The 26,254-nt window shown below is 39.5% G+C and overlaps 2 protein-coding genes across 17 annotated transcripts in view; one reads left to right on the forward strand and one right to left on the reverse strand.

Moving 5' to 3' along the window:
* IQCG (IQ motif containing G) overlaps positions 1–11,986 on the forward strand; it is a 46,068-nt gene extending 34,082 nt beyond the window's left edge. For all 4 annotated transcript variants that reach the window (XM_069556505.1, XM_069556502.1, XM_069556513.1 and 1 more), the window contains exons 9-11: positions 5,633–5,764; positions 6,740–6,841; positions 11,333–11,986. In XM_069556505.1, the coding sequence (XP_069412606.1) occupies positions 5,633–5,764; positions 6,740–6,841; positions 11,333–11,464 (366 nt within the window). In that variant the 3' untranslated portion in view covers positions 11,465–11,986. The remainder of the gene's footprint in view (positions 1–5,632; positions 5,765–6,739; positions 6,842–11,332) is intronic.
* A 2,461-nt stretch (positions 11,987–14,447) lies between these two features.
* LRCH3 (leucine rich repeats and calponin homology domain containing 3) overlaps positions 14,448–26,254 on the reverse strand; it is a 105,804-nt gene continuing 93,997 nt past the window's right edge. For 7 of the 13 annotated variants that reach the window (XM_069556461.1, XM_069556481.1, XM_069556491.1 and 4 more), the window contains 2 exons: positions 22,142–22,219; positions 14,448–15,517 (listed from right to left, as the gene is read on the reverse strand). In XM_069556461.1, coding sequence (XP_069412562.1) covers positions 15,389–15,517; positions 22,142–22,219 — 207 coding nt within the window. In that variant the 3' untranslated portion in view covers positions 14,448–15,388. Of the gene's footprint in view, positions 18,809–22,141; positions 22,220–26,254 lie in introns of all 13 variants that reach the window. The other 6 variants (XM_069556438.1, XM_069556457.1, XM_069556452.1 and 3 more) reach the window with 2 other exon arrangements.

Consider the following 26,254-nt stretch of genomic DNA (forward strand, 5'->3'; position numbering starts at 1 on the left):
TTCCATATCTTTCTTTTCATGTCTGTTCTTGTGTATATACCTAAATGCTTACTTGTTTTAGTATTTATTTATATTTGTTTTGACATAAATTGAATCATAGTATATATTTTTTTCCAGACCCAGTTTTTTAAAAAAATTTACATTGTCTTTAATTTTTTCTAAAGCAGTATACTTGCTGTAAAATATGCCAAAGAGGGGATATACCAAGGTTTAGGTAACCATCTTTCTCTCAGTGGACATGCCGCTAAGTGCATAGTATATGGAAAGGCTGTTCATTCTTGTATATTGTTCTAGATTCCTTATGTCCCCTCATATTAGTTTTTAATGGTTTTCGAGTTGGTTCATTTGGATTTTCTGGGTAGAAAATCTTGCTGTTGTCCTGTTGCTAAGTCGTATCTGGCTCTGCAACCCCATGGACTGCAGCGTGCCAGACTTTCTTTCCTGCCCTTCACCATCTCCCTGAGTTTGCTCAAACTCATATCCTTTGAGTCAATGATGCCATCCAACCATCTCATCCTCTGTCATCCCCTTCTCCTCCTGCCTTCAATCTTTCCCAGCATGAGGGTCTTTTCAAATAAGTCAGCTTTTCGCATTAAGTGGCCAAAGTATTGGAGTTTCAGCTTCAACATCAGTCCTTCCAATGAATACCCAGGACTAATCTCCTTTAGGATGGATTGGTTGGATCTCCTTGCAGTCCAGGAGACTCTCAAGAGTCTTCTCCAATACCACACTTCAAAGGCATCAATTCTTCTGCACTCAGCTTTCTTTAGAGTCCAACTCTCACATCCATACATTACTACTGGAAAAACCATAGCCTTGACTAGATGGAACTTTGTTGACAAACTAATGTCTTTGCTTTTTAATATGCTGTCTAGGTTGGTCATAGCTTTTCTTCCAAGGAGTAAGCATCTTTTAATTTCAAGGCTGCAGTCATTTTGGAGCCCCCCAAAATAAAGTCTACCACTGTTTCCCCATCTATTTGCCACAAAGTGATGGGACTGGATGCCATGATCTTAGTTTTCTAAATGTTGAGCTTCAGCCAACTTTTTTACTCTCCTCTTTCACTTTCATCAAGACGCTTTTTAGTTCTCTTTCTGTCAAAAGTGTGGTGTCATCTGCGTATCTGAGGTTATTTCTCCTGGCAATCTTGATTCCAGCTTGTGCTTCATCCAGCCCAGCGTTTCTCATGATGTACTCTGCATATAAATTAAATAAGCAGGGTGACAATATACAGCCTTGACGTACTCCTTTCCCGATTTGGAACCAGTGTGTTGTTCCATGTGCAGTTCTAACTGTTGCTTCCTGACGTGCATACAGGTTTTTCAAGAGGCAGGTCAGGTAGTCTGGTATTCCCATCTCTCAGAATTTTCCACTTTGTTGTGATCCACACAGTCAAAGGCTTTGGCATAGTCAATAAAGCAGAAATAGATATTTTTCTGGAACTCTCTTCCTTTTTCAATGATCCAGTGGATGTTGGCCATTTGATCTCTGGTTCCTCTGCCTTTTCTAAAACCAGGTTGAACATCTGGAAATTCATGGTTCACATATTGCTGAAGCCTGACTTGAAGAGTTTTGAGCATTACTTTAATAGCGTGTGAGATGAGTACAATTGTGCGATAGTTTGAGCATTCTTTGGCATTGCCTTTCTTTGGGATTGGAATGAAAACTGACCTTTTCCATTCCTGTGGCCACTGCTGAGTTTTCCAAATTTGCTGGTATATTGAGTGTAGCACTTTCACAGCATCACCTTTCAGGATTTGAAATAGCTCAACTGGAATTCCATCACCTCCACTAGCTTTGTTCGTAGTGATGCTTCCTAAGGCCTACTTGACTTCACATTCCAGGATGTCTGGCTCTAGGTGAGTGATCACACCATTGTGATTATCTGGGTCGTGAAGATCCTTTTTGTACAGTTCTTCTCTGTATTCTTGCCACCCTTCTTAATATCTTCTGCTTCTGTTGGGTCCATATCATTTCTGTCCTTTATTGAGCCCATCTTTGCATGAAATGTTCCCTTGGTATCTCTAATTTTCTTGAGATCTCTAGTCTTTCCCATTCTGTTGTTTTCCTCTATTTCTTTGCACTGATCACTGAGGAAGGCTTTGTTATCTCTCCTTGCTATTCTCTGGAACTCTGCATTCAGATGCTTATATCTTTCCTTTTCTCCTTTGCTTTTTGCTTCTCTTCTTTTCTCAGCTATTTTTAAGGCCTCCTCAGACAGCCATTTTGCTTTTTTTTGCATTTCTTTTTCTTGGGGATGGTCTTGATCCCTGTCTCCTCTACAATGTCACAAACATCTGTCCATAGTTCATCAGGCACTCTGTCTATCACATCTAGTCACTTGATCTATTTCTCACTTCCACTGTATAATCGTAAGGGGTTTGATTTAGGTCATACCTGAATGGTCTAGTGGTTTTCCCTACTTTCTTCAATTTAAGTCTGAATTTGGCAATAAGGTGTTCATGATCTGAGCCACAGTCAGCTCCCTGTCTTGTTTTTGCTGACTGTGTAGAGCTTCTCTATTTTTGGCCGCAAATAATATAATCAACCATCTATCTGGTGATGTCCGTGTGTAGAGTCTTCTCTTGTGTTGTTGGAAGAAGGTGTTTACTATGACCAGTGTGTTCTCTTGGCAAAACTCTATTAGCCTTTGCCCTGCTTCATTCTATACTCCAAGGCCAAATTTGCCTGTTACTCCAGGTGTTTCTTGACTTCCTAGTTTTGCATTCCAGTCCCCTATAATGAAAAGGACATCTTTTTTGGGTGTTAGTTCTAAAAGGTCTTGTAGGTCTTCAAAGAACCGTTCAACTTCAGCTTCTTAGTTAGGGGAATACTTGCATCCTTGAAAAGCCTTGTGTTTGGTTTCTTGTGTAGGCCAGGTAAGACCATGGGTGATGCCACTCCTGATTTCAGTGGAGTTGACAGGATCACGGAGTGCCAGAGGACATGTGGCTGCACTTAACTACAGGGAGGTGCTGGGGGAAAGCAGTACTTTATCTATACAACAGAGAAAAAGCCCAAATCTAGTAGCCAAAAACTTGATTTGAATCACCACAATGAAGAGTCATGGCCTCTCACCCAGTTTCCAAACTAAGTAAATTCACAGACCCAGAGCCCCTTGATTGAGGGCGGCAGGTCCCCCTGAAGACGAACTCAGTAGCAATTGTTCACTTGTACAAGTAATGCAATTGAATCTTCCTCTAAGCCTTACCCTAAGGACCTACTTATTAGAGTGACTATGCACTGGAAAAAAGAAAATACCCAGACCTTCCGAGGTCACTAAACATTGGCTCTGAATTGGTGCTGATTCCTGGGGATTCAAGACATCACTGTGGACCCTTCTCAAAATGGGCGATTATGATGATCAGGTGATAGATGAAGACTTAAGTCTGATTTACTCTGGGCTCACTTTTCTACGGATCCACTCTGTGGTTATTTTCCCCAGTTACTGAACATATGGTTGGAGTAAGACATAGCTGGTGACAGAATTTTCACCTTGGCTCCTGATTCATGGAGTGAGGGCCATTATGATAGGAAGGGCCTAGCAGAAGCCTCTGGGACTTCCCATCCCTACCAAGATAGTGAACATAAGCAGAACTGCAGTCTCAGTGTAACTGCTGAAATTAATGCCAACATCAAAGGCTTCGAAGTGGAGGTAGTGACATTTATCACGTCCCCATTCAAGTCAGCTGTTTGCCCTGTGCGGTTATTGATCTTGCAGAGTGACTGTGGACTAATGTAAATACAATCGAACGGTGACTGCAACTGCAGACACTGTTCCAGACGTCACATCTTTCCTGGAGAAAATCTTGAACGGCAGCTATTAACTTGACTAAACTCCCTGTCTCCAAACTCATTTGGAAAAAACTGCAGAAACAGTTTACTTTTACCTGGCTGGGCCAGCAGTACACACTCACAGTCGCATCAGGGCTGTGTCGTTTCTGCTCTCTGCCACGTTATGGTTGCAGAGATCATCGCCTGCTTTGACTTTCCACGACACCCCCTAGTAGCTTACTGTGTTATGCCGATTGTATCTGATGAACAGAAGCAAGGATTTTAGATGACTTAGTGAGACACATGAATTAGAAGGTGGGAGACAAACTAGTTTTGATAATAATTCTGTATCATTATCGTTCAGTTAGGGGACAGAAACCACATTGGTAATTTGAGCAGGGAACATATTAAAAAAAGAATCATTAACTGCTAATAAGGGACTGGCTAAAAAAGAGGGATACAAGAGAACTCTAGGGCTGGAGGAAAGTGTCCAAGGAAGGAATAAATATTTGCTTTGTTGCCTGGGTCAGAGCTGGTTTACAGTTAGTGGGGTAAAGCTGGCAAGCAGGGAACTGTAGACTGTGTTTGGCAAGCAAGACTCTGTCTGTTGTGTTAGTAAAAGTTGGTGAACAAGTGCCATTGAGTATGTCACATCCGTGACACCATCAGCTGTGTTCACACAAAGGCGGAAGCAGTGGGAACCAAGGAGAGAAGCTCTTGTCATGTCCCTCTAGCACCCTCTACTGACAAAGCTGAATACTGTGCCAGCTTGCAGAAAGAAGTGTTTGCTGCAATCATCCAGTCTTACAAAGCTAGCCAGTGAAGGGTGATTTGGAATTGAGAGGCAAGAAATTGATAACTGACACAAATGGGGATTTTATGACATTTGGGGTGTAGGTTTATGGAAGGTAAGCCTGATCAAGTTAATAAAGTTTCCTTTTAGTCAAATCTTGCTAAGTTTTTTTTTTTCCTTCTTAATCAGGAATGAAGATTGAGTTTTATGAGATGGATTTTTTAAAAATCCATTGAGAAGATATGATTTCTTTTAATGTGTTAATAAGTTAAAATATATTAGTAGACTTGTTGATGTTGAATCATCTTTAAATATGGGGGATAAATCTACTCTGTTCATAATTTATGATTCTTTTACTAGACTGTTAGAATTATAGATTTTTATTTTGTATTTATGTATTCCATATATGAGATTATTCTATAGATTCATTTTCGGTGCTTCTTTGTTATACTGTGATCAGTTACGCTAACTAGCTTAATAGAAATAGAACAAAATAGATTATTACCGGTTCCTTAAAACTGGTAAAATTCAGTCATAAACAGCCTAGTTGGGTAAAGGAGAGATGTTTGGCTCCCTTTTCTGTTTTTTTAATGATTAATGATGTCATTACTTAAAAAAACTCTTTTTGAGTCATGTTTGGTAACTTATGTCTTCCTGGAAATAATCCATTTCATCAAAATATTCATTTTGAATTTATTAGTACAAAGATATGAGCTGTAGTCTCTTACAATTTAAATTTTATTTCTGAACTTATCTTTTCTATCCTTTATTTTTAAAAGTTTGTGTCTTCTGTGTTTCTTGCTAAGACTTGTCAAAGGTTTGACCACATTTTAATGTTTTTTTCTTTTCCAAATAGAAGCTTCAGCATCCCTGAAGTTTCCTTCCTGCCCCATTCCCAATTAATAAACCACCAATCCCCCCCCCCCCACCAAAGTAACCATTATTCTGACTTCTTTCCCGATAGAACAGTCATGCTTGTTCTTGAAACTCATATACATGATTTCATACAGTATATACTGTTTCATGTCTGGCCACATTTTAATGTTTTTTTTTTCTTCCAAATAGAAGCTTGAGGAGAAGCTAGAGTTCTGGATGGAGAAATTTGATAAGGACACAGAAATGAAACAGAATGAACTAAATGCCCTCAAATCTGCTAAGGCCAGTGACTTAGCACACCTTCAAGAACTTGCAAAGACAGTAAGGAAGGGGGAGTCTCAATAGCATTAAGGCAGAGTGCGGAGGAGTGGGTGGGAGCTAAGCTGCAGTCGCTGGGGTACAGTTTTTGGTCATGAAGTGGAGATGTGCCTGTCAACCACTGGGATTCTTTTCCGAAGATGATGATGTCCTCATTGCTAGGACAATAACAGCAGCAGCCGACACTTGATAGGGCTTAATCTGGCCTGGGCACTTTTCTAGTATTTTACTTTTTTCTTTTTCAGTCGTTCAAGTCATACCCAACTCTTTGTGACCCCATGGACTATACAGTTCATGGAATACTCCAGGCCAGAATACTGGAGTGGGTAACCTTTTCCTTCTCCAGGGCATCTTCCCAACACAGGGATCAAACCCAGATTTACATATATAGCTTATTTTAACACTATCCAAAACCCCTTGAGCTAGATACTATTTTAATTAATACTTTAAGATCTCTGAAGATAATTTATAAATGATTTATAAAACCTTCTGATTATGGTTTTATCATTGAACAAGTGTAGAACTTCTCAAATTTCTTTTAAAAGATGGTTATTTGTAGGTGTGCCTTCTATTAGTTTTTTATTACATTATTTTGATGTCATTAGTCACATATCAAGTTAGTATTTCATTTTTATTAGAAGACTTTAAAGCAAATTTATTCAAGCTGAAAAAACTCGGGGGACAATTATAAAGCTAACATGAATACTGACAATATAGGAATCAAGTAAATTTTTTCTTTTTTGGAGGGTTTAATTTGGTATGGTTCATTTTAAAGTTTTTAATTAAAAACGTAGGGTTAGGGAGTTCTCTGGTGGCCTAGTAGTTAGAATTCTGGGCTTTTACTGCCTTGGCCTTGGGTTCAGTCCCTGGTGGGAGAACTGAGATCCTGCAAGCGGTGTGGCATGAACAAGGGAAGCAGGCCTGGGTGGGCCACAGCTTGGCTGGGTCCTGTAACACGAGTAACGTCTACTTTTGCAGATAAGGGAATATGAACAAGTCATCATTGAAGACCGTATAGAAAAGGAGAAGACCCGGAAGAAGAGAGAACAGGATGACTTGGAATTGAGGAGCATCATAAAGGTAAAAAACCATACTTTGCATCTTGGGCCTTTTCAATTCTGTAACTGGCAGAACACTGAGGAATGCAAAGCACCTCTTGTTTATTATCAAACACAGAGCAGGAGATCTGTGAGGAAGCATGACCTAATCACTGGAATTTGCCATCGTCCGTGGTGCAGCGAGACAGTAGAGGACATGCCCCCCAGTTTTTAATCTAGGAAAGAAGAGGCGGTTAACAGTGGATGCAAAGCCTAGACCTTGTCCCCAGAGGTCACACTTATGAATACTATTTCTAATCAACAGAGCTCTTAAAAGAATTTTTTAATATCCCACTGCTTCTTAAGATCCTATTTATATTCAGTTCAGTCATGTCCAACTCTTTGCGACCCCATGAATCGCAGCACTCCAGGCCTCCCTATGTATCACCAACTCCCGGAGTTCACTCAAACTCACATCCATCGAGTTGGTGATGCCATCCAGCCATCTCATCCTCTGTTGGCCCCTTCTCCTCCTGCACCCAATCCCTCCCAGCATCAGAGTCTTTTCCAATGAGTCAACTCTTTGCATGAGGTGGCCAAAGTATTGGAGTTTCAGCTTTACCACATTCCTTCCAAAGAACGCCTAGGACTGGTCTCCCTTAGGATGGACTGGTTGGATCTCCTTGCAGTCCAAGGGACTCTCAAGAATCTTCTCCAACACCACAGTTCAAGAGCATCAATTCTTCGGTGTTCAGCTTTCTTCACAGTCCAACTCTCACATCCATACATGACTACTGGAGAAACCAAAGCCTTGACTAGATGGACCTTTGTTGGCAAAATAACGTCTCTGCTTTTGAATATGCTGACTAGGTTGGTCATAACTTTCCTTCCAAGGAGTAAGTGTCTTTTAATTTCATGGCTGCAATCACCATCTGCAGTGATCTTGGAGCCCAGAAAAATAAAGTCTGACACTCTTTCCACTGTTTCCCCATCTATTTGCCAGATGCCATGATCTTCGTTTTCTGAATGTTGAGCTTTAAGCCAACTCTTTCACTCTCCATTTTCACTTTCATCAAGAGGCTTTTTAGTTCCTCTTCACTTTCTGCCATAAGGGTGGTGTCATCTGCATATCTAAAGTTATTGGTATTTCTCCCGGCACATTGATTCCAGCTTGTGCTTCGTCCAGCCCAGCGTTTCTCATGATGTACTCTGCATAGAAGTTAAAAAAGCAGGGTGACAACATACAGCCTTGATGTACTCCTTTCCATGTTTGGAACCAGTCTGTTGTTCCATGTCCAGTTCTAACTGTTGCTTCCTGACCTGCATATAGGTTTCTCAAGAGGCTGGTCCGGTGGTCTGGTATTCCCATCTCTTTCAGAATTTTCCAGTTTATTGTGATCCACACACTCAAAGGCTTTGGCATAGTCAATAAAGCAGAAATGGATGTTTTTCTGGAACTCTCTTGCTTTTTCAATGATCCAGTGGATGTTGGCCATTTGATCTCTGGTTCTGCCTTTTCTAAACCAGCTTGAACATCTGGAAGTTCATGGTTCACATATTGCTGAAGCCTGGCTTGGAGAATTTTGAAAATTACTTTCCTAGTGTGTGAGATGAGTGCAATTGTGCAGTAGTTTGAGCATTCTTTGGCATTGCCTTTCTTTGACATTGGAATGAAAACTGACCTTTTCCAGTCCTGTGGCCACTGCTGAGTTTTCCAAATTTGCTGGCATGTTGAGTGTAGCACTTTCACAGCATCATCTTTCAGCATTTGAAATAGCTCAACTGGAATGCCATCACCTCCACTAGCTTTGTTCGTAGTGATGCTTCCTAAGGCCCACTTGACTTCACATTCCAGGATGTCTGGCTCTAGGTGAGTGATCATACCATCATGATTGTCTGGGTCGTGAAGATCCTTTTTGTACAGTTCTGTGTATTCTTGCCACCCTTGTTAATATCTTCTGCTTGTGTGAGGTCCATACCATTTCTGTCCTTTATTGAGCCCATCTTTGCATGAAATGTTCCCTTGGTAGCTCTAATTTTCTTGAAGAAATCTCTAGTCTTTCCCATTCTGTTGTTTTCCTCTATTTCTTTGCACTGATTGCTGAGGAAGGCTTTCTTATCTCTTCTTGCTATTCTTTGGAACTCTGCATTCAGATGCTTATATCTTTCCTTTTCTCCTTTGCTTTTTGCTTCTCTTCTTTTCACAGCTATTTTTAAGGCCTCCCCAGACAGCCATTTTGCTTTTTTGTATTTCTTTTCCGTGGGGATGGTCTTGATCCCTGTCTCCTGTACAGTGTCACGAACTTCCGTCCATAGTTCATCAGGCACTCTAGTCCCTTAAAACTATTTCTCACTTCCATTGTATAATGATAAGGGGTTTGATTTAGGTCTATTTATATTAGCCCAGACTATCTGCTAGGTTTTGATAAGAGCTTTTCTCAAAAAAGTCAAAAGGGTAAGTAGTAGTTAAGAAACTGAAGTTTTATATGAACTTGTATTTATTAGTGATGGTGAAACTGGCAAGTCAGATTGTGGGAAATATTTTCAAGCAAATATAACATCAGCTGCACTGAAACTGTACTGTTGAGGATTGCCCTTCTCTCCAAAAGAGCATCTGCTGAGGCCCTGTGGTGTGCAAGCTGTGGCTTGGGATGTGTATAAGGGGGTGAACTAAGGAAGTAAGCGTTAAAGTGTAATACATTCAGGACCAGGTATTTAAACCCAAACTTGAGCTTTCCATTAGGAGAGTCAGATGTACAGTTAGCAAGTGTTTAATTAAGCTTCTATGGTGTTTTCTATTTGTTGAGTTTCCTCGATTTAGAGCAAAACTGTAAGTAGCTGAAGGCCATTTTTATTTTCATTAGTGGATTTGCTCCGTCTTTGGGGTTTAGTCTGATTTTAAAGCAGCCCAGACTGTATTCACAACAGTTGTATCTAATGACCAAGATATTCAAGGGAGCTAACTAAATCCTTTTTGAAGGTGAGTTCTGATCCTTAAACATCTATTTCCGCTTTATTGACTATGCCAAAGCCTTTGACTCTGTGGATCACAATAAACGGTGGAAAATACTTAAAGAGATGGGAATACCAGATCATCTGACCTGCCTCTTGAGAAATCTGCATGCAGGTCAGGAAGCAACAGTTAGAACTGGACATGGAACAACAGACTGGTTCCAAAGAGGAAGAGGAGTACGTCAAGGCTGTATATCGTCAAGGCTGTATATTGCCACTCTACTTATTTAACTTATAGGCAGAGTACATCATGAGAAACACTGGGCTGGAGGGAAGCATGAGCTGGAATCAAGACTGCCAGAAGTATCAATAACTTCAGATATGCAGATGACACCACCCTTATGGCAGAAAATAAAGAGGAACTGAAAAGCCTCTTGATGAAAGTGAAAGAGGAGAGTGAAAAAGTTGGCTTAAAAGCTCAACATTCAGAAAACTAAGATCATGGCATCCGGCCCCATCAGTTCATGGCAAATAGATGGGGAAACAGTGGAAACAGTAGCTGACTTTATTTTTCTGGGCTCCAAAATCACTGCAGATGGTGACTGCACCTGTGAAATTAAAAGACGCTTACTGCTTGGAAGGAAAGTTATGACCAACCTAGACAGCATATTGAAAAGCAGAGACATTACTTTGCCAACAAAGGTCTGTCTAGTAAAGGCTATCGTTTTTCCAGTGGTCATGTATGGATGTGTGAGTTGGACTATAAAGAAAGCCGAGTGCCGAAGAATTGATGCTCTTAACTGTGGTGTTGGAGAAGACTCTTGAGAGTCCCTTGGACTACAAGTAGATCCAACCAGTCCATCCTAAGGGAGACCAGTCCTGGGTGTTCATCAGAAGGACTGACGTTGAAGCTGAAACTCCAATACTTTGGCCACCTGATGCGAAGAGCTGACTCATTGGAAATGACCTTGATGCTGGGAGAAGATTGAGGGCAGAAGGGGATGGCAGAGGATGAGATGGATGGATGGCATCACCGACTTGCTGGACATAGGTTTGGGTGGACTCCGGGAATTGACGATGGACAGGGAGGCCTGGCAAGCTGCGGTTCATGCGATCACAGAGTTGGACACTACTGAGCGACTGAACTGAACTGAATCTATCATTAGAGATTGAAATGCACCAGGAAACCTTGAATCATCTATAGTTTAGTTTATCTGCACATTTTTGACAGAGTTACCTATGGTTCAGGTAACTAGCATCCCTTTTGGAGTAAATGGTTTTTTGATTTGGGGAACCTGAATGTTTTTAAGAACAGCAGTACAAGGTAATCAGGTTTCTACATGCAAAGGAAAAGTCAGGCCTAATCAGATTCCTTTTATTTTTACTCTTTGAGAACTTTAGAGTACAGGACTTCAAGAGGCAGAACAGACTAGCACTGCTTTAAGGTATGCTTGGCCATTTCTGCGTCTCAGAGAGCATCTTCACAGAAGTTATTTTATGAAAAAACCATCCCCTTACGTAGAAAAAAATGCAGCTTGTCAGGCATACTACAAAGTATACTCACTTCCCTGTTCTCTTTCAGCTCCAGGCCTGGTGGCGAGGCACTGTGGTACGGAGAGAAATTGGTGGTTTCAAAATGCCTAAGGACAAAGATGACAGCAAGGATGTAAAAGGCAAAGGCAAAGAGAAGGACAAGAGAAGAGGCAAGAAGTGACCAAGTTATCTTTTCTGTTGGTGCTCTGGAGATGGGAAGAAGGACCTGAACGGAGTTAAGAAATATCTTTTACCATCACAGATAACTCACCTATGGGTTGTTTCTTATTTGGATACTCCTAGATGAGGCTTGGTTACACTAGGTCACTTTGCCTGCTATACTAGTTTTCAAACCCTGAATTAGGATTATACTGTGATTTAGGGCTTCTTCATAACTTGAGAAAAAAAAAAAAAAAACAACTGCTGGGAAGAAGTATTTTTAGAAGTCTTGTGAAGATTCCTTTTGCTCTTGTTCACCAGAAAAAAAAAGCACATAATCTTAGTTATAGTGATGCATTAAAACGTAATTCCTGTAACGTCTGATTCTGACTATTCAATTTGCCTATCACGAAAAATGATACTTAGTAGTAAAAGCAAAAGTGAGGTGTTCAGTAGGAACTACAAGGTGGTGTTTATCAAGAGTCTAGCATAATACATACACAGTAAAGTTTTAATAAAGGTTGGTGCTTGCCTTTTAAATTTATTATCACTTTACTATTTTTTTATGGGGAATGTCACATAAGAACATGTATCTTATTATAAGCTGCTTCAGCTCCTTTTCTGGAAAATAGGTAGGGATATAAATGATAAATGGAAGATAGAAATGAGATGTCAGGATACACAACCCATACATAGGAAAGACAGAAGATACAGGTCACTGGGGAGATGAGTTTGGAGATATTTTTGATAAGTGAGATACCAGGGCCTATAGCTGCTTTGCTTATTACTCAATGACTGTCATCTTATGGGGTATTAAGACTGAAAAAGGTAACGCATGTGAAAATCCTAACTTTTACCTGGCACAAGCTTAGTCATGTTCTTTTAAAAGAACATGAGCCCACGCATGGGGTCACTCTTGGCTCAATTAATCAGAACAGAACTGTCTTGGAACATTAAGACAATTATAGAACAGTTGGAAGTTCCTGAGAAAAGCTTTCCAGATATGTAATATTTCAAAAGTAAGCCATATCTAACTCCAAATATAAGACAATACTTGTCTCTACACTTCCTTAAAAAAAGTACATTTTGATCTCAAGGGGCTATTACGAGTTTGTACCAATGTTCCATCAGAGAATTTACCCTTTTATTTTCCAAGGAAACCATACTTTAGATATGAACATTTTTACATCAGCCTTTAATTTTATGCTACTGAAGTGTTGTCTTTTATTTTAATGTTAATATGTAAAGTGGCATACAGGCAATTTAAAATAACATACATGATACTGACATATTTATTCTTAGAACTTATGCATTATATTTACACACATACAAATATAAGACAGTGTTTTACAAAATTTTTTTTTACTAATTACATGTTTATAACATTTTCAGAAATAAAATGAAATCTGCTATAAACCATCTTATTGCAATATGTATATAAAAAGTTTCTAAATATCCATGTTTTCCTTCATTTCTATAACCATTTAAGCACTTAGTTTTAAAAAATTCATCATACTCATCAGCACAGTCATCTATCATTAGTCATTGCTGGACTGTTACCAAGTAGAGAAATCAGACTCCTTGATTAGCTGTGAAACTATATTTTCAAAAGCTATTAAGGAAAGTGACCTACAGCTACTAAGTGTCCTACTCTATTCTAGTCAAATACAGAGGCCCCTCCTCCCATGAGTTGTTTCCAGAGAAAACTGTTTGGAGTGCTAACCTAGTATGAGTTTCAAAGCCCAGAAGCCTGCTGGCTTAAAGTCTCCGCAGCTGGCAGGGGCCCTGGTGGGCGGGCACTCAGCCTCTTCTCCATTCACTCCTCAGTGTCAGGATGCTCGCTGCTTCAGGAGGAAGCTCATAAACGGTCAGGTGGATGTGTTACAAAGCCATCTTCAGCTTATGTTAGAGTCTAGCAAGGCTAACTGTTAAATTTTCTTTCCAGCTTAAAAAAAAGAAAAAAGGTACATACAAAATACTGGGTACAAAAATTTTCCAACATGACTTGTTTTGATCTTGACATAGAAAAGACATTTAATATATTTTATATTTTTCTTTCATTATTAACCAAAACTGTACACAAATATTTTCTAACAATTCAAACATAAATTTGAATTAGTTTGGTAAAATATATGAATAAGGTTTCATGCGAAGTATAGAATTTGAAATAAATTAAAAAGTCCAATTAGTCCCATGGGAAAATTAGTCACAAATGTTCCAAATGTTGCACTGTGTATGTTGATTGGGATTATTCCTTACATAATATGTGACAAATAGTGGCCTTTGCTGAGTTTCATTTCAAACTGTTCTCTATAATCTGGAGATTATACTAAGGTTTAACATTGACTAGAAGTAAAAATACTTATAGTTAAATTCTAAACAAGCTGTATGATTGGTGGGTCTGTTTGGAAATGTAAATATAATGGAGTCTGGCTCTAAGCACTTAAAATACATTTTACTTTTGTAAAGACCCTGAAGGATTGGGCGTTGAGCTCAGATGTTTTGTATTATATAAGGTTAAACCTGTGATGACAAGGAGAAAACATTACCTTGACCAGATACACAACATGACTTTATCCAAAGTTACTTTTAAATGCTGCTACATGATAAAAAAGAGAGGACTTAGGCTTAAATGCATGCACTGGTAAAGAAACTCCAGAACAATTAACAACAGGAAAAAACTTAGATAACTAGTATCTTCACTTACTCTATTTACTTGGTTTACAAAGGCAGTGAATACCAGAAGATATCAGTAACAACTAAAAGGGGCTCAAAATATAGGGGGAAAAAGACCCAAGTGGCTTAGATCTGAATAAAGGTTTTGTGTTGTCTGAGCCTTGGGTCATTTTACTGCACTCACAGTTTAGTTAATAAGGCACTGGTAGAATGAAAAGACAGCAGCTGTTTTAAAATGCTACAAGTGCTTTAATTCAGCTATGGAAACTGGCCGTTAGCTGAAAGAAATATAAGAAATTTGGCTTTTCCTTTATTTTCATAGTCATCCGTTAATTGGGGAGCTGGAAGTGAATCTGCCGTGTGTGAATGGAAGATGTTCACAGATCCAGGTATCCTGGTAGCAGCATGGGAGGAGGGGAGAAGGGGTGTGCTCGGAGAAGTCAACACACAGGATGCCGAGTGCCACATGCTACCAGCCTGAAGATCTGGAACCTGTGTGTAGAGTGCTTGATTAGAATAACAGTGGGATGATATAGGGTCCAGCCTCTAAGTGGTGCTAGGGGGAGACCTAGGACACTGGCCTTAAATACCACAGTATTTGTTTCACTGGTTCACTATGCAGAATCTGGAGTGTTTACATTTTTTTGGACAGAACAGTCCAAGTATAATATAGCTTTTGATCTTCAGTGTGGCAGAGAAACACAGTGGAGTCATCACTCCCCCAAATTATACAAATATCTAGTTTGGAACAATGGTCTTCACTACATGGAACACCTGGAATGGTTGTTGAAATGCAGATACCCAGGCTCACTGTAGACCCTCTGGATGGGAATTTGTATTTTAACAAATTCTCCAGGAGATTCTAATGAACAACCGTGTTAGAAACCTGTGGATTCCAGAGGGCTTGGAAACAGGTACAAATAAAAGCATGTCTGTGCCTGCCAGAGAGCCAAATACCCTTCTGAGAAGTCAGTCTGCAGTATATAAAAGAGCCCACTCTAGAAAAGCACAGCCAGGCTGGTTGTCAGTGTTGGTTCTCAGTAATGAAGTTTCATTTGTGAAAACCAACCATGTCTTCATAAACAATTCAAAGCAAGTTGATATAACCTCCCCTAAAATGGAGAAATGAAGCAAAATATTCCTGTCCGGAATCATGGAAACAGTCCCTTTTAAGAACACGTAAGCGCTTTGTTAAGCAGACGGCGGGCAGCAGCGGTCACGCTGTCCTGTTCCGTTTTGGCCAGGCCAATGCCCAAGGTGCTGGGAGTCCTTACACAGCAGATAACTGGTGCTGCTGCTGCTGCTTGGGTGGGGCAAGCTCCAGGAGAGCCTGGACCGTCACGGCAACCTGGCCCAAACCTTTCTCTTCTAAAATGTGGAGAGGCAAACACAATTGCTCCTGAAATGGGACAACGTGACATAAAAACAAAAGAGAAAAGAGGATGAACGTCACAGAAGTGAAAAGAAAAAATAAGCATCTCTTCTCTCCCTCATAATAATGAATTGAGATATGAAAAGTCAGTAGCTAGGAATCTGACCTCTGTTCATATGAGTTATACAGAAATGGTACCTGACACTCACTGTCACTTTTTTATTATTATTATTAATACAACTAAAAGTACATACAGATTATTTTGAATATCGGAAAATAAACAAGTCACATACACTTATGCATACAACAGAGGATAAACATACTATGATGGAGTAAAAGCAACATCCTTCATTCTTGATGAATAAAAAAGCAATGCAGATCAGATCAGTAAAATGAGACAGGTGAAAACAGAAAACCAGTTCCAAGTTACCAGATGGCTTAAGCCTAAAGATACAATATTTTTAGGAGAAGATGCGTTGGAAATTACAAACCACAAGAACGCAAGAGAGTTTCATGGCATAACTCAGACTGCACGAGACAGGAATGGCCACTATCTACATTATAGTCCTGACTATGAGAATCAGGGTTCTCATACCAGACAGGCATCACAGGAAGAAACTGAAGTATATTCTTGAGATTTAGATGTATTTGAGAAAATCCCCCCCTACCCACACTACACTGGGTAATTAATGGAAGGTCCAGTTTGAATCACTTAAAAATCTGAATTATAGAATTTAAATACAGTAATCATACCTGAAAAAGTGTTTCATATCCTGGTATTTAATGGATTAAATTATGCTGGAGAACAATGATGTGAGTTTAGTCAAGAACATCTTAATTAATGTATATCTGAAAAGTGTTTATGTATTTGCTTAAGGAAGTTAAATTGCTTCTTTCTTATCTCCTCATTAATGTGTTTGGTTAATCCTTTCATACAAGAAAAAAAGGCATATCATAATAACATATGTCACTGATTAAATGAAAGAATGATTACTCTCAAAGGAATGAAAGTGGAATTCTGGCTCTACTGAAGAAGTGACTATACATATTTATCAAAGAAGATATTCCCCAGCTTTTCACTGGCACTTAAAACAGGAAGTTTTACAAAACCAGTTGCAATGAAAAATATAACAAGTATGTATTATGAGCAGTTACTGGTATTCTTGCTTTACTTTCTTTTTAATACTTACCTTGATAAAACAAGATAAATGGAAACTTCTGATCTTATAAAACTAGCAACGTTGTGTAAATCTTTTGAGTACAACTGCAAGTACAGATTAACTATACTTACTATGAACCTGCAGAGTGTTCTGCTTTTGGGGGAGACACATATTTCCTCTGAGGCAGATTCCTTGATCTCCACTTTCAGGAGTGCCCTGCGACCTGGGAGCCCATGGTTTAGACACTCCCTCAGTGGCTTATGCTTTCCAGATGCACATTTGCCTTCTAGCTGACTTATGCACCATCACGCCCTCCAAACAACACACCACACCATGTGTATTATCAGTGGTTTTTTAAAGGGACAAAACTTGACAGAACTGATCTCTGACTCAGAGACACCTTAAAAACGTCTCCCCCAAACTCTGAAAGGGACTGCTACTGTATAAAACTGAACTTTTCAACAGTGTTCAATGTCCCAGCATTGACAGTAAACAGTTTTTAATGTATTAAACACTTTTCCCATTTAATATGAAAGAAACCAAAGCAATCAGATCCTCAGACTGACTTCTACATGATGTTACTATGTTTCTCACAATCTCCCTTCATACCTGAGTTCAGTTGTCCAATTTTGTTAACAGAGTTCAGGAGATTCCTGAATGTTCAGAAACACTGTTTACGAGAACCAGAATCTGAATGCAATATAAAGTAGTTTCAAGCATTAAGGCTAGAGGCTAACATACCAAACATTCTGAAAGAGACAATATTCATTGCCTTGGGTACAAAACAGAGATTGCTGCCTAATACTTTACCCGAGAGTGTTCAGATATCATCTCAACAGCCTATCAAATACAAGTTTACCAATTAACACGGTTCAAATATATTGGAAAATACATAAATTCCAATTTTAAATTCTAAATAGGATTCTAGAAATGAAGTTTAACAAAACAGAATAAATGTGCTGACAGGTGCCAACCCGTGAGAGGGCAGCTCCAGATACCTGGCTTGTGTACTGTTTTCAGTGTACACAATGGGCTCAGAATAGCAATCTAGGGAACCAGCATTTCTTTGGACTGATCATCCTAATCAAATTAAAATTATTAAGATTAAATGGCCAGTGCCTTCCAGATGTCCAGACAGCAAATAATTATTAGGTGGGCCTGTGCCTACTAATAAAAAGAGATTTCAGGATTTCAGGGCACGGTTCAATATGGAGATCTAAGTGACCAGGTGCCCTCCCAGAACAGAAAGAGTACAACTGTTTCCTTATGAACAGCTGCTGGAAAGTTCAGCAAATCGTAATTTTAATATTTCTCACAGTTTCAGTACTTAAGTTGTTGCTGAGGCATGGAAAAACAGCCAGATGGAAATTTTACTATGCCATTTGGAAACAAACTTATAGGTTGCATTTTAACAACAGGCTCATGATTGTATTAGCAGAACCTGCTCAGCATTCATGATGAGAGAAACAAGGCCTCTCAGGCCAGGAGCGGAGAAGGCAATGGCATCCCGCTCTAGTACTCCTGCCTGGCAAATCCCATGGACAGAGGAGCCTGGTAGGCTGCAGTCCATGGGGTCGCTAAGAGTAGGACACGACTGAGGGACTTCACTTTCACTTTTCACTTTCATGCATTGGAGAAGGAAATGGCAACCCACTCCAGTGTTCTTGTCTGGAGAATCCCAGGGACGGGGGAGCCTGGTGGGCTGCTGTCTATGGGGTTGCACAGAGTCAGACATGACTGAAGCGACTTAGCAGCAGCAGCATCAAAAATGCTTCCTAATGTCATGAACTGTTCATCTGGGCACAAGAGGACAGGATTTATCTACTTTATTGATTAGCTCTTTGATGGCCAGAAAAAAAAAAAAACCCACATATGTAAATACTTTTGAATGATAAACAAACCTCCTTTACCAAGTATAGGAATGAGGTGGAAAAATCACTGGAATGCGCTCTTTTGGCTAGAGGGGGAAGATCCAGTAATAAAGCATACAGAGAGTTAACATTAAAGTACAATAAAATGCCACAAAACCCAAAAGCTGGATAGATAGAGAGACAAAACTGGATTCTTCTGAATGTGCCCCAAGAGAAAGTAGTGTTTCAACAGTTCTTTTTACGCTGAGGTTTAGCTGAAGGATGTCAGAAGGGGAACAAAGATTGTCCTGTCCAAAGTGTGAGCAGGAAAGGAAAACAGAAAAACATAGTCAGTGGATCAGAAATACAGATTTGAGTATAGAATTCAATATGACCATCTCAATCATATTCAAAGAAACATGCCCTATAACATTTTTTATTATGATGAATCAAAATAAAATGCTGAAAAACAAACCCACAAAGAATCCTCTATGTGCTGAGCTTGATTTTACTACTAAATAGCAGAATAAAATTGTTGGTGCCTAGTGAACATTCAAGATAAAATAAACAGAGGTGGATGCTGACTTAGGGTTATATGAGGCCTGAGGGTGGTGAGTGGGTGAGGCACCCTCTTTCTTGGCTCCTTCTTCCCCATTAACAAAAGAAGAATAGGTCAGAAAGCAAGAACAAAACCTTGGGGTGGACAGAAGAGGGGGAAATTTTCAGAGAAAGCCAGGTGAGTCATGAAGGTTCAAAGAATGAAGAAAGTATGATAATCAAGGGAAATTTATTACCTGGAAGTCAGGTTGTACTAAATGACTTGGTGTTTCTCTAAAAATCAAATCAAGTCCAGTTTACTAATTATTAATCTAGAGTTGTAAGGGGCTTTAGAGATCATCCAAACCCTCCAGTTTACAGATTAAGCAATTAAAAGCATTACTGGACTTGGTAACAGTAAAATATTGTTTCACACGTAACAGATAATAACTCTAGGACATGATATACTGGACTCAGAAGTTTTTACCACCCGTTATCGTTTTTTGAATGCGTCATGTGATAGAAGAGAATATCCACATCCCTAGCCTTACTGGAGGTTTTCAATAGTCACTGGCATTCTTCAGTGTTTCAGAACTTAACTTGTAAACATATAAAAAGTTACACTGAGAAGGGAAATCGTTCATCTTTACACATGTTTTCTGGACAGAGGATCTGACAATTTTTTCAATACTACATGTTATCTGTTTTCAAATGATCATTATTACATCCCTGACTTTATTTACAAGTCAAACACAGCAGGTGGTTGTGTTTAGGTAAAGGTCATAATGCCCAGAAGTAGGAGAGAACAAATGGAGAAGAAGACGTATAGGTTTCTTCTCCTCTTCCATGGCAGAAGGACCTGAGAATGTGAGTTTAAAGCTATGAGTCTGTATTTATTAATTTTCTTCATTTTAGGCAAACAATTAAGTGTTTTAGCAGAAGTAGCAGCAGAACAGGAACACATCTAAAAGCGGTAGTGATGGTGGTGGTGAGCTTGGGTGAAAGGCAGAAGTGGAGAAGGACGAGGTGGCCCGTGTGGAATGTCCACTTCCTCTTTCTGGTGGAGGAGGGATGGGAGGGAGGATGTGTTAAGAACTCCAGTCTAAAACCACCCTGGAGAAACACCCAGTCTTTTAAATTGCATTTTTTTCTGTCTCCTGCCTTCAAATAAAAACTGTTAACCACTGTTGGCAAAGAGTGGATTAACATGCATGCTTTAAAAAGCACAGTTATACTGTGAAGTGATTATCAGACAATTTAAAATAAATTTAAAAAATAAAAGGCACACTGTTTTTGGTTTTGTTGACTGATGGCAGTTACATTCTGAAAGACTTTCAGTGTATGGACTTTAAATCTGAGACAGATGATGGTTCTGTAAAGTCCAGAGTGCATGTACACTGTAAGAAGTCCTTCAACAGTCTGACACAGGCGAAGTGTGCCAGAGCGTCTAGCTGTGTGGGGCTGCTTTTAGCACCCTTCTCTCTAGGTGTGCACTGCCTCTTTTTAATCACCCTTAGTCTCCCTCTGGCTCCCATTCCCTGCACCAACCTGTGCCACATTCTCTTATTCAAAGACACTGTGCTAAGAAACTGGGGAAGCTACTGGGCATGCTTGTGATGGTCTGGTAGGAACAAATTAAGTAGGCATAAGGGAAACCCTGAATGTTAAACTGTACATGGGAATATTATAAACTGTCTGTTAATATGGGGAAATGAAGGCTATTTATCTAGAAATCTTATTAATGCTCTCAATATGCTTAAATATGGCTTGTTCTAAAAGAGATGATAAGCCTTTAGAAATCAGTACGATATGCAGACGACAAATTTGCTTTCAATTTGTCCACAGGAACAAAAACGATCCTTGCTATCACTAAATGTGCATTTCAGTTATTTTATAACTCAGCTTAATAAAACAAAAAAGAAAAAAGTGAAAAGTAAGTAGTAGAATCAAAATCTACTTAATACAAGGAGAAAAACACTCATGGGAGTTCACACTGCCTAATGCAGCTGCTCTGTGTAGCTGGGCTCGCTTCCGTTTATAAAAAAGTTGAAAGGGAAAGGTGCCCATTGGACAAGTGATGCTTTGATCTTCTCAATTCATGTTAGTTAAAGAGAGGAATGGTGAATTGGGTAAAATGAGTCACTGTCAGTGAAAGCCCTTGGGACGAGAGCTTAGCTTCGAGAGAAACAGTGGAGTTGTTAAAAGTTGAGGCCAATACTGGGTTTCTGACAGCTAATTAAGGTGACAGAAAAGAGTCACGTTTTTCTCTTTGAATACTGAACAAAATATGGTGACAAGAACTTTAATGGTTATGATTAATGAAGAAAGCATCAAATGGCACCAGTTTTTATTTCGTTAAATTTATCTATTTATGTCATTATATATAATATTTTTTAAGGATACCACATTTAATTGTTTTTTAAAGGGTAAAAGTTTAACTATTTGTACCATTAAAGAGCAATAAAGCTGTAACTGAGGAATCTGGAGGCAAAAAACCCTCAAGAGCAGGAACAGTGCCTAAAAATGGCCTCCTGTATTTTCAATTCCAAAGAGCTTTAGTAGGAAAAACTGGTAAAATCTGTAACTTAGTCAACAACGCTGTCTAGGTGTTTGTTACTTTGGATGACATACTATGTTTATGCTTATGTTAACAGTCCAGGAATCTGTATATAGTTGAATATATAAGTGAACTGTATACAGTCATCTCTCTGTGCCATTTTTGCAACATTTCTCAACGTCTAAAGTTATTTCAAAATAAACATTTTTAAAAAGTATTAAAGCAAGTGTTAAAAAACTGAAGCCAACTGAAGCATTCTTAGTCTAAGAAGCACATATTCTGAAGCATAGCCTCTACTGTGTATGAAGTTGTCTACAAGTCAATGAGCAAGTGGGGATACTTAGAAAATTTCAAAATAACTATTTTTGATTACTTGGTACTAATTACTTACTATAACACTGAAATTAATTAATATGTATATTATTTCTTTGCTTGGTTCTTGGAAATAATTGAGGAAAACTGATAAAAGCATAATAACTGACTCTAGTAATACAATCAGGTTAGTAATTATCAGCTTAGCACAGAAGTATCCTATAAGATTTATTACCTGAGGTACACCGATTTTTCTGCAAGCTTCTAGGAAATTCTCCACATTTCGTCTACATTTTGCCATTGTTAATTTAGGCTGCAAAAGAAACAGTATTATTAGCAAAGTTTAAAAAAATCTGCTAACTAAAAACACTCCTGCCAATGGCTTTATAAATTCAATGTTCTAGATTGGAGGGTTAGCAAACTTTTTCTTAAAGATCAGATAATAAACATGTTAGGCCTCAGGGCCATATGATCTGTTGCAACCACTCAAATCTGCTAAGAGATTGAAAGCAACCATAGGCAATATATAAACAAGTGAGTGACTGTGTCCTAATAAAACTTTATTTACAAAAATAGGTACTGGCCTATGACCCACAGTATGCCACTCCCTACTTTATAGACACGGGGCTTTGATTTTTACAAAGCAAGTACTAAACAGAGAAATTTTAGGAGGATGGCTGTCTAATTTTTTTCTACTTTAAAATATACACCAAAGAACATGTGGAGGAATAGCAAAATTAATTACCTACAGCTCAGTCAATCAAGTATAATCACGGTTAGCACTTTGGTTCATTTTCTTTCAGTCTTCTTAAAGAAAATAATAATAATAAAATCAACAGCCCTTGCCCATAAAAATACTACAGATGTATCATGTCGCTATTCAATGATTATATTTAAATTTAAGTATTTGAATTTTGAAAGATTGGATTAAAGAACCATTTTCCAAAAGGTGAAAATTTCTCATAGGAAAATCACTACTAAACTTGTTTTTCTGAAAATATCTTTGATAACTAGAATATAGCTGCACTGCATGACCTAAAGTTGTGATAAAATTTTTGCCAAGTGGGTTATCTTGTGAGAAAGAAATATGAATCCCATTTCCCAAAGTGGTTAACAAACTCAGCTGTTCAAATTCATCTGCTGGTTTAAGTATCAGGCATGGAAGCCAATGTCTCACCTAGAGCCAGACATTCTGGAATCCGAAGCCAAGTGGGCCTTAGGAAGCATCACTACGAACAAAGCTAGTGGAGGTGATGGAATTCCAGTTGAGCTATTTCAAATCCTCAAAGATGATGCTAATCCTTCAAATCCTTTCAAATCCTTAAAGTGCTGCACTCATGCCAGCAAATTTGGAAAACTCAGCAGTGGCCATAGGACTGGAAAAGGTCAGTTTTCATTCCAATCCCAAAGAAGGGCAATGCCAAAGAATGCTCAAACTACTGCACAATTGCACTCATTTCACATGCTAGCAAAATTCTCCAAGCCAGGCTTCACAGTACATGAACCAAGAACTTCCAGATGTACGAGCTGGATTTAGAAAAGGAAGAGGAACCAGAGATCAATTTACCAATGTCTGTTGGATCACAGAAAAAGCAAAAGAATTCTGGAAAAACATCTACTTCTGCTTCATTGACTGCACTAAAGCCTTTGACTGTGTGGATCACAACAAACTGGGAAATTCTTCAAGATATGGAAATACCAGACGACCTTACTTGCCTCCTGCAAAACCTGCGTGCAGGTCAAGAAGCAACAGTTAGAACCAGACATGGAACAACGGACTGGTTCAAAATTGAGAAAGGAGTAAAGCTGTATACTGTCACCCTGTTTATTTAACTTATATGCAGAGTACATCATGTGAAATGCCAGGATGAAGTACAAGCTGGAATCAACATTGCTGGGAAAAATATCAATAACTTCAGATAATGCAGATGACACCACCCTTACAGCATACAGCAAAGAGGAACTAAACGGCCTCCTGATGAAGGTAAAAGATGACAGTGAAAAAACTTGCTTAAAACTCAACATTCAAAAAATGAAGATCATGGCAACTAAATGGGGAAACAGTGGAAATAGTGACAGACTTTATTTTCTTTGGCTCCAAAATCACTGCAGATGTGACTGCAGCCATGAAATTAAAAGATGCTTGCTCCTTGGAAGAAAAGCTATGACCAACCTGGACAGCATATTAAAAAGCAGAGACATTACTTTGCCTACAAAGGTCCGTCTAGTCAAAGCTATGGTTTTTCCAGTAGTCATGTATAAAGTGAGAATTGGATCATAAAAAAGGCTGAATGCCAAAGAATTGATGCTTTTGAACTGTGGTTTTGGAGAAGACTCTTAAGAGTCCTTTGGACTGCAAAGAGATCAAAGTAGTCAATCTTAAAGGAAATCAATCCTGAATATTCACTGGAAGGACTAATGTTGAAGTTGAAGCTCCAATACTTTGGCCACCTGATGTGAAGAGCAGACTCATTAGAAAAGACCCTGATGCTGGGAAAGACTGAAGGCAGGAGAAGGGGATGACAGAGGACAAGATGGATGGATGGCATCACCGACTCAATGGACATGAATTTGAACAAGCTCTGGGAGATGGTGAAGGACTGGGAAGCTTGGCGTGCTGCAGTCCATCAGGGTTGCAAAGAGTTGGACATGACTTAGGGACTGAACAACAACAAAATGTAATGTTATATCCCTGTTTCTTTGATAATAAGAAGGTCCATGTGTTTAATTTCTCTAAGTGGTTTAACATTTATAAAATAGTTTTATTTTTCTTATATGTATTTTATATACTTAAATGAAAGGCACTCTGTTGGGTGATCAAGATAAAGATCCTCAGTCACCTGTACTCTCAAATTTCACTTTCCACATGAGCTCCTTGTTACTTCCTAAGTATTTCCCTGGCATATATGAAGAATGACAGATTTCTTTTTTATTTTTAAAAAACATTAGGGGGCGGTCCTAAGATGGCAGAGGAATAGGACGGGGAGACCACCTTCTCCCTCACAAATTCATCAAAAGAACATTTCAACGCTGAGTAAATTCCACAAAACAACTTCTGAATGCTGGCAGAGGACATCAGGCACCCAGAAAAGCAGATCATTGTCTTCAAAAACAGGTAGGAAAAAATATAAAAGACGAAAAAAGAGACAAAGGAGGTAGGGAGGGAGCTCCGTCCCAGGAAGGGAGTCTTAAAAAGAGAGAAGTTTCCAAATACCAGGAAACACTCTCGCTGCCAAGTCTGTGGCGAGCCTTGAATGCACAGAGGGCAACATAATAGGGAAGAAAAATAAATAAATAATTAAAACCAACAGATTACGAGCCCAACGGTAACTCCCCCAGCGGAAAAGCAGTGCAGACGCCTGCATCCGCCACTAGCAAGCAGGGGCTGGGCAGGGAGGCGTGGGCTGCACTGTTTTTTAAGAATCGGGCCAGAATGCCCAGAATATAAGCAGAGCAAACTAACTTGGGCTAGCATACCAGACTGTGGGATAGCTACCACGTGAAAAGCTCTAACATAAGACACCGCCAGGACTGCGCACAGAACAAAGGGCGGAACAGAAATAGCCGGCTGCAGACCATCTCCCTCCAGTGACAGGCAGCCAGCCGTAAGGGCTAGAAGGGGGCAATCACAGCCCCGGAGAGGCATTACCTACCAAACTGCAACCAGGCTTCTTTGCTAAGTCTTCTTAGGGTTCTGGACAGTCACCATCCGCCTGAGAAGGGGAGCCAGCAGTACACCCAGAAAACTGAGCAGCAGGGACGGGAAAGGCGGTAAGTCGCAGTGACCGTGCTTGCCAAACACCTGATCTACTCAGACCTGGGAAGGGCACAAAATGCAGGCCCAACCGAATCTGCGCCTCTGAGGGCTACCCGAGAGCCGAGCCTGAGCGGCTTAGACCGGGGAGGTGCATGCAGCCTAGGGCCGGCCTCAGACAGTTCCCGGCAGAAAAACATAGAGCCTGAGTGGTGTGCGCCCTGAGCAGGGGCAGGCCCAGAGTGGCTGAGGCACTGCGAGCACACGCCAGTGTCATTTGTTTTCAGCATCCCTCCCTTCCCACAGCATGACTGAAAAAGTGAGCCTAAAAATAAAAAATAGTGTCCACCACCGCCCCCTTGTGTCAGGGCGGAAATCAGACACTGAAGAGACCAGCAAACAGAAGAAGCTAAAAACAGGGAACTACCTTGGAAGTGACCCCACACTGCCCACAACACCAGAGAAAGTCCCAGACATATCTTTACTATTTTTACAATCATTCTTTTTTTTTTGATGTTGTTTACTTTTTCTTTTTTCTTCTTTTTTTTAAAAACTTAAAAAAATTTTTAAGTCCTCTATTTCTCCTTTAATTTT

The sequence above is a fragment of the Ovis canadensis genome, chromosome 1 (assembly GCF_042477335.2).
Source record: "Ovis canadensis isolate MfBH-ARS-UI-01 breed Bighorn chromosome 1, ARS-UI_OviCan_v2, whole genome shotgun sequence".
Lineage (NCBI taxonomy): Eukaryota > Metazoa > Chordata > Mammalia > Artiodactyla > Bovidae > Ovis > Ovis canadensis.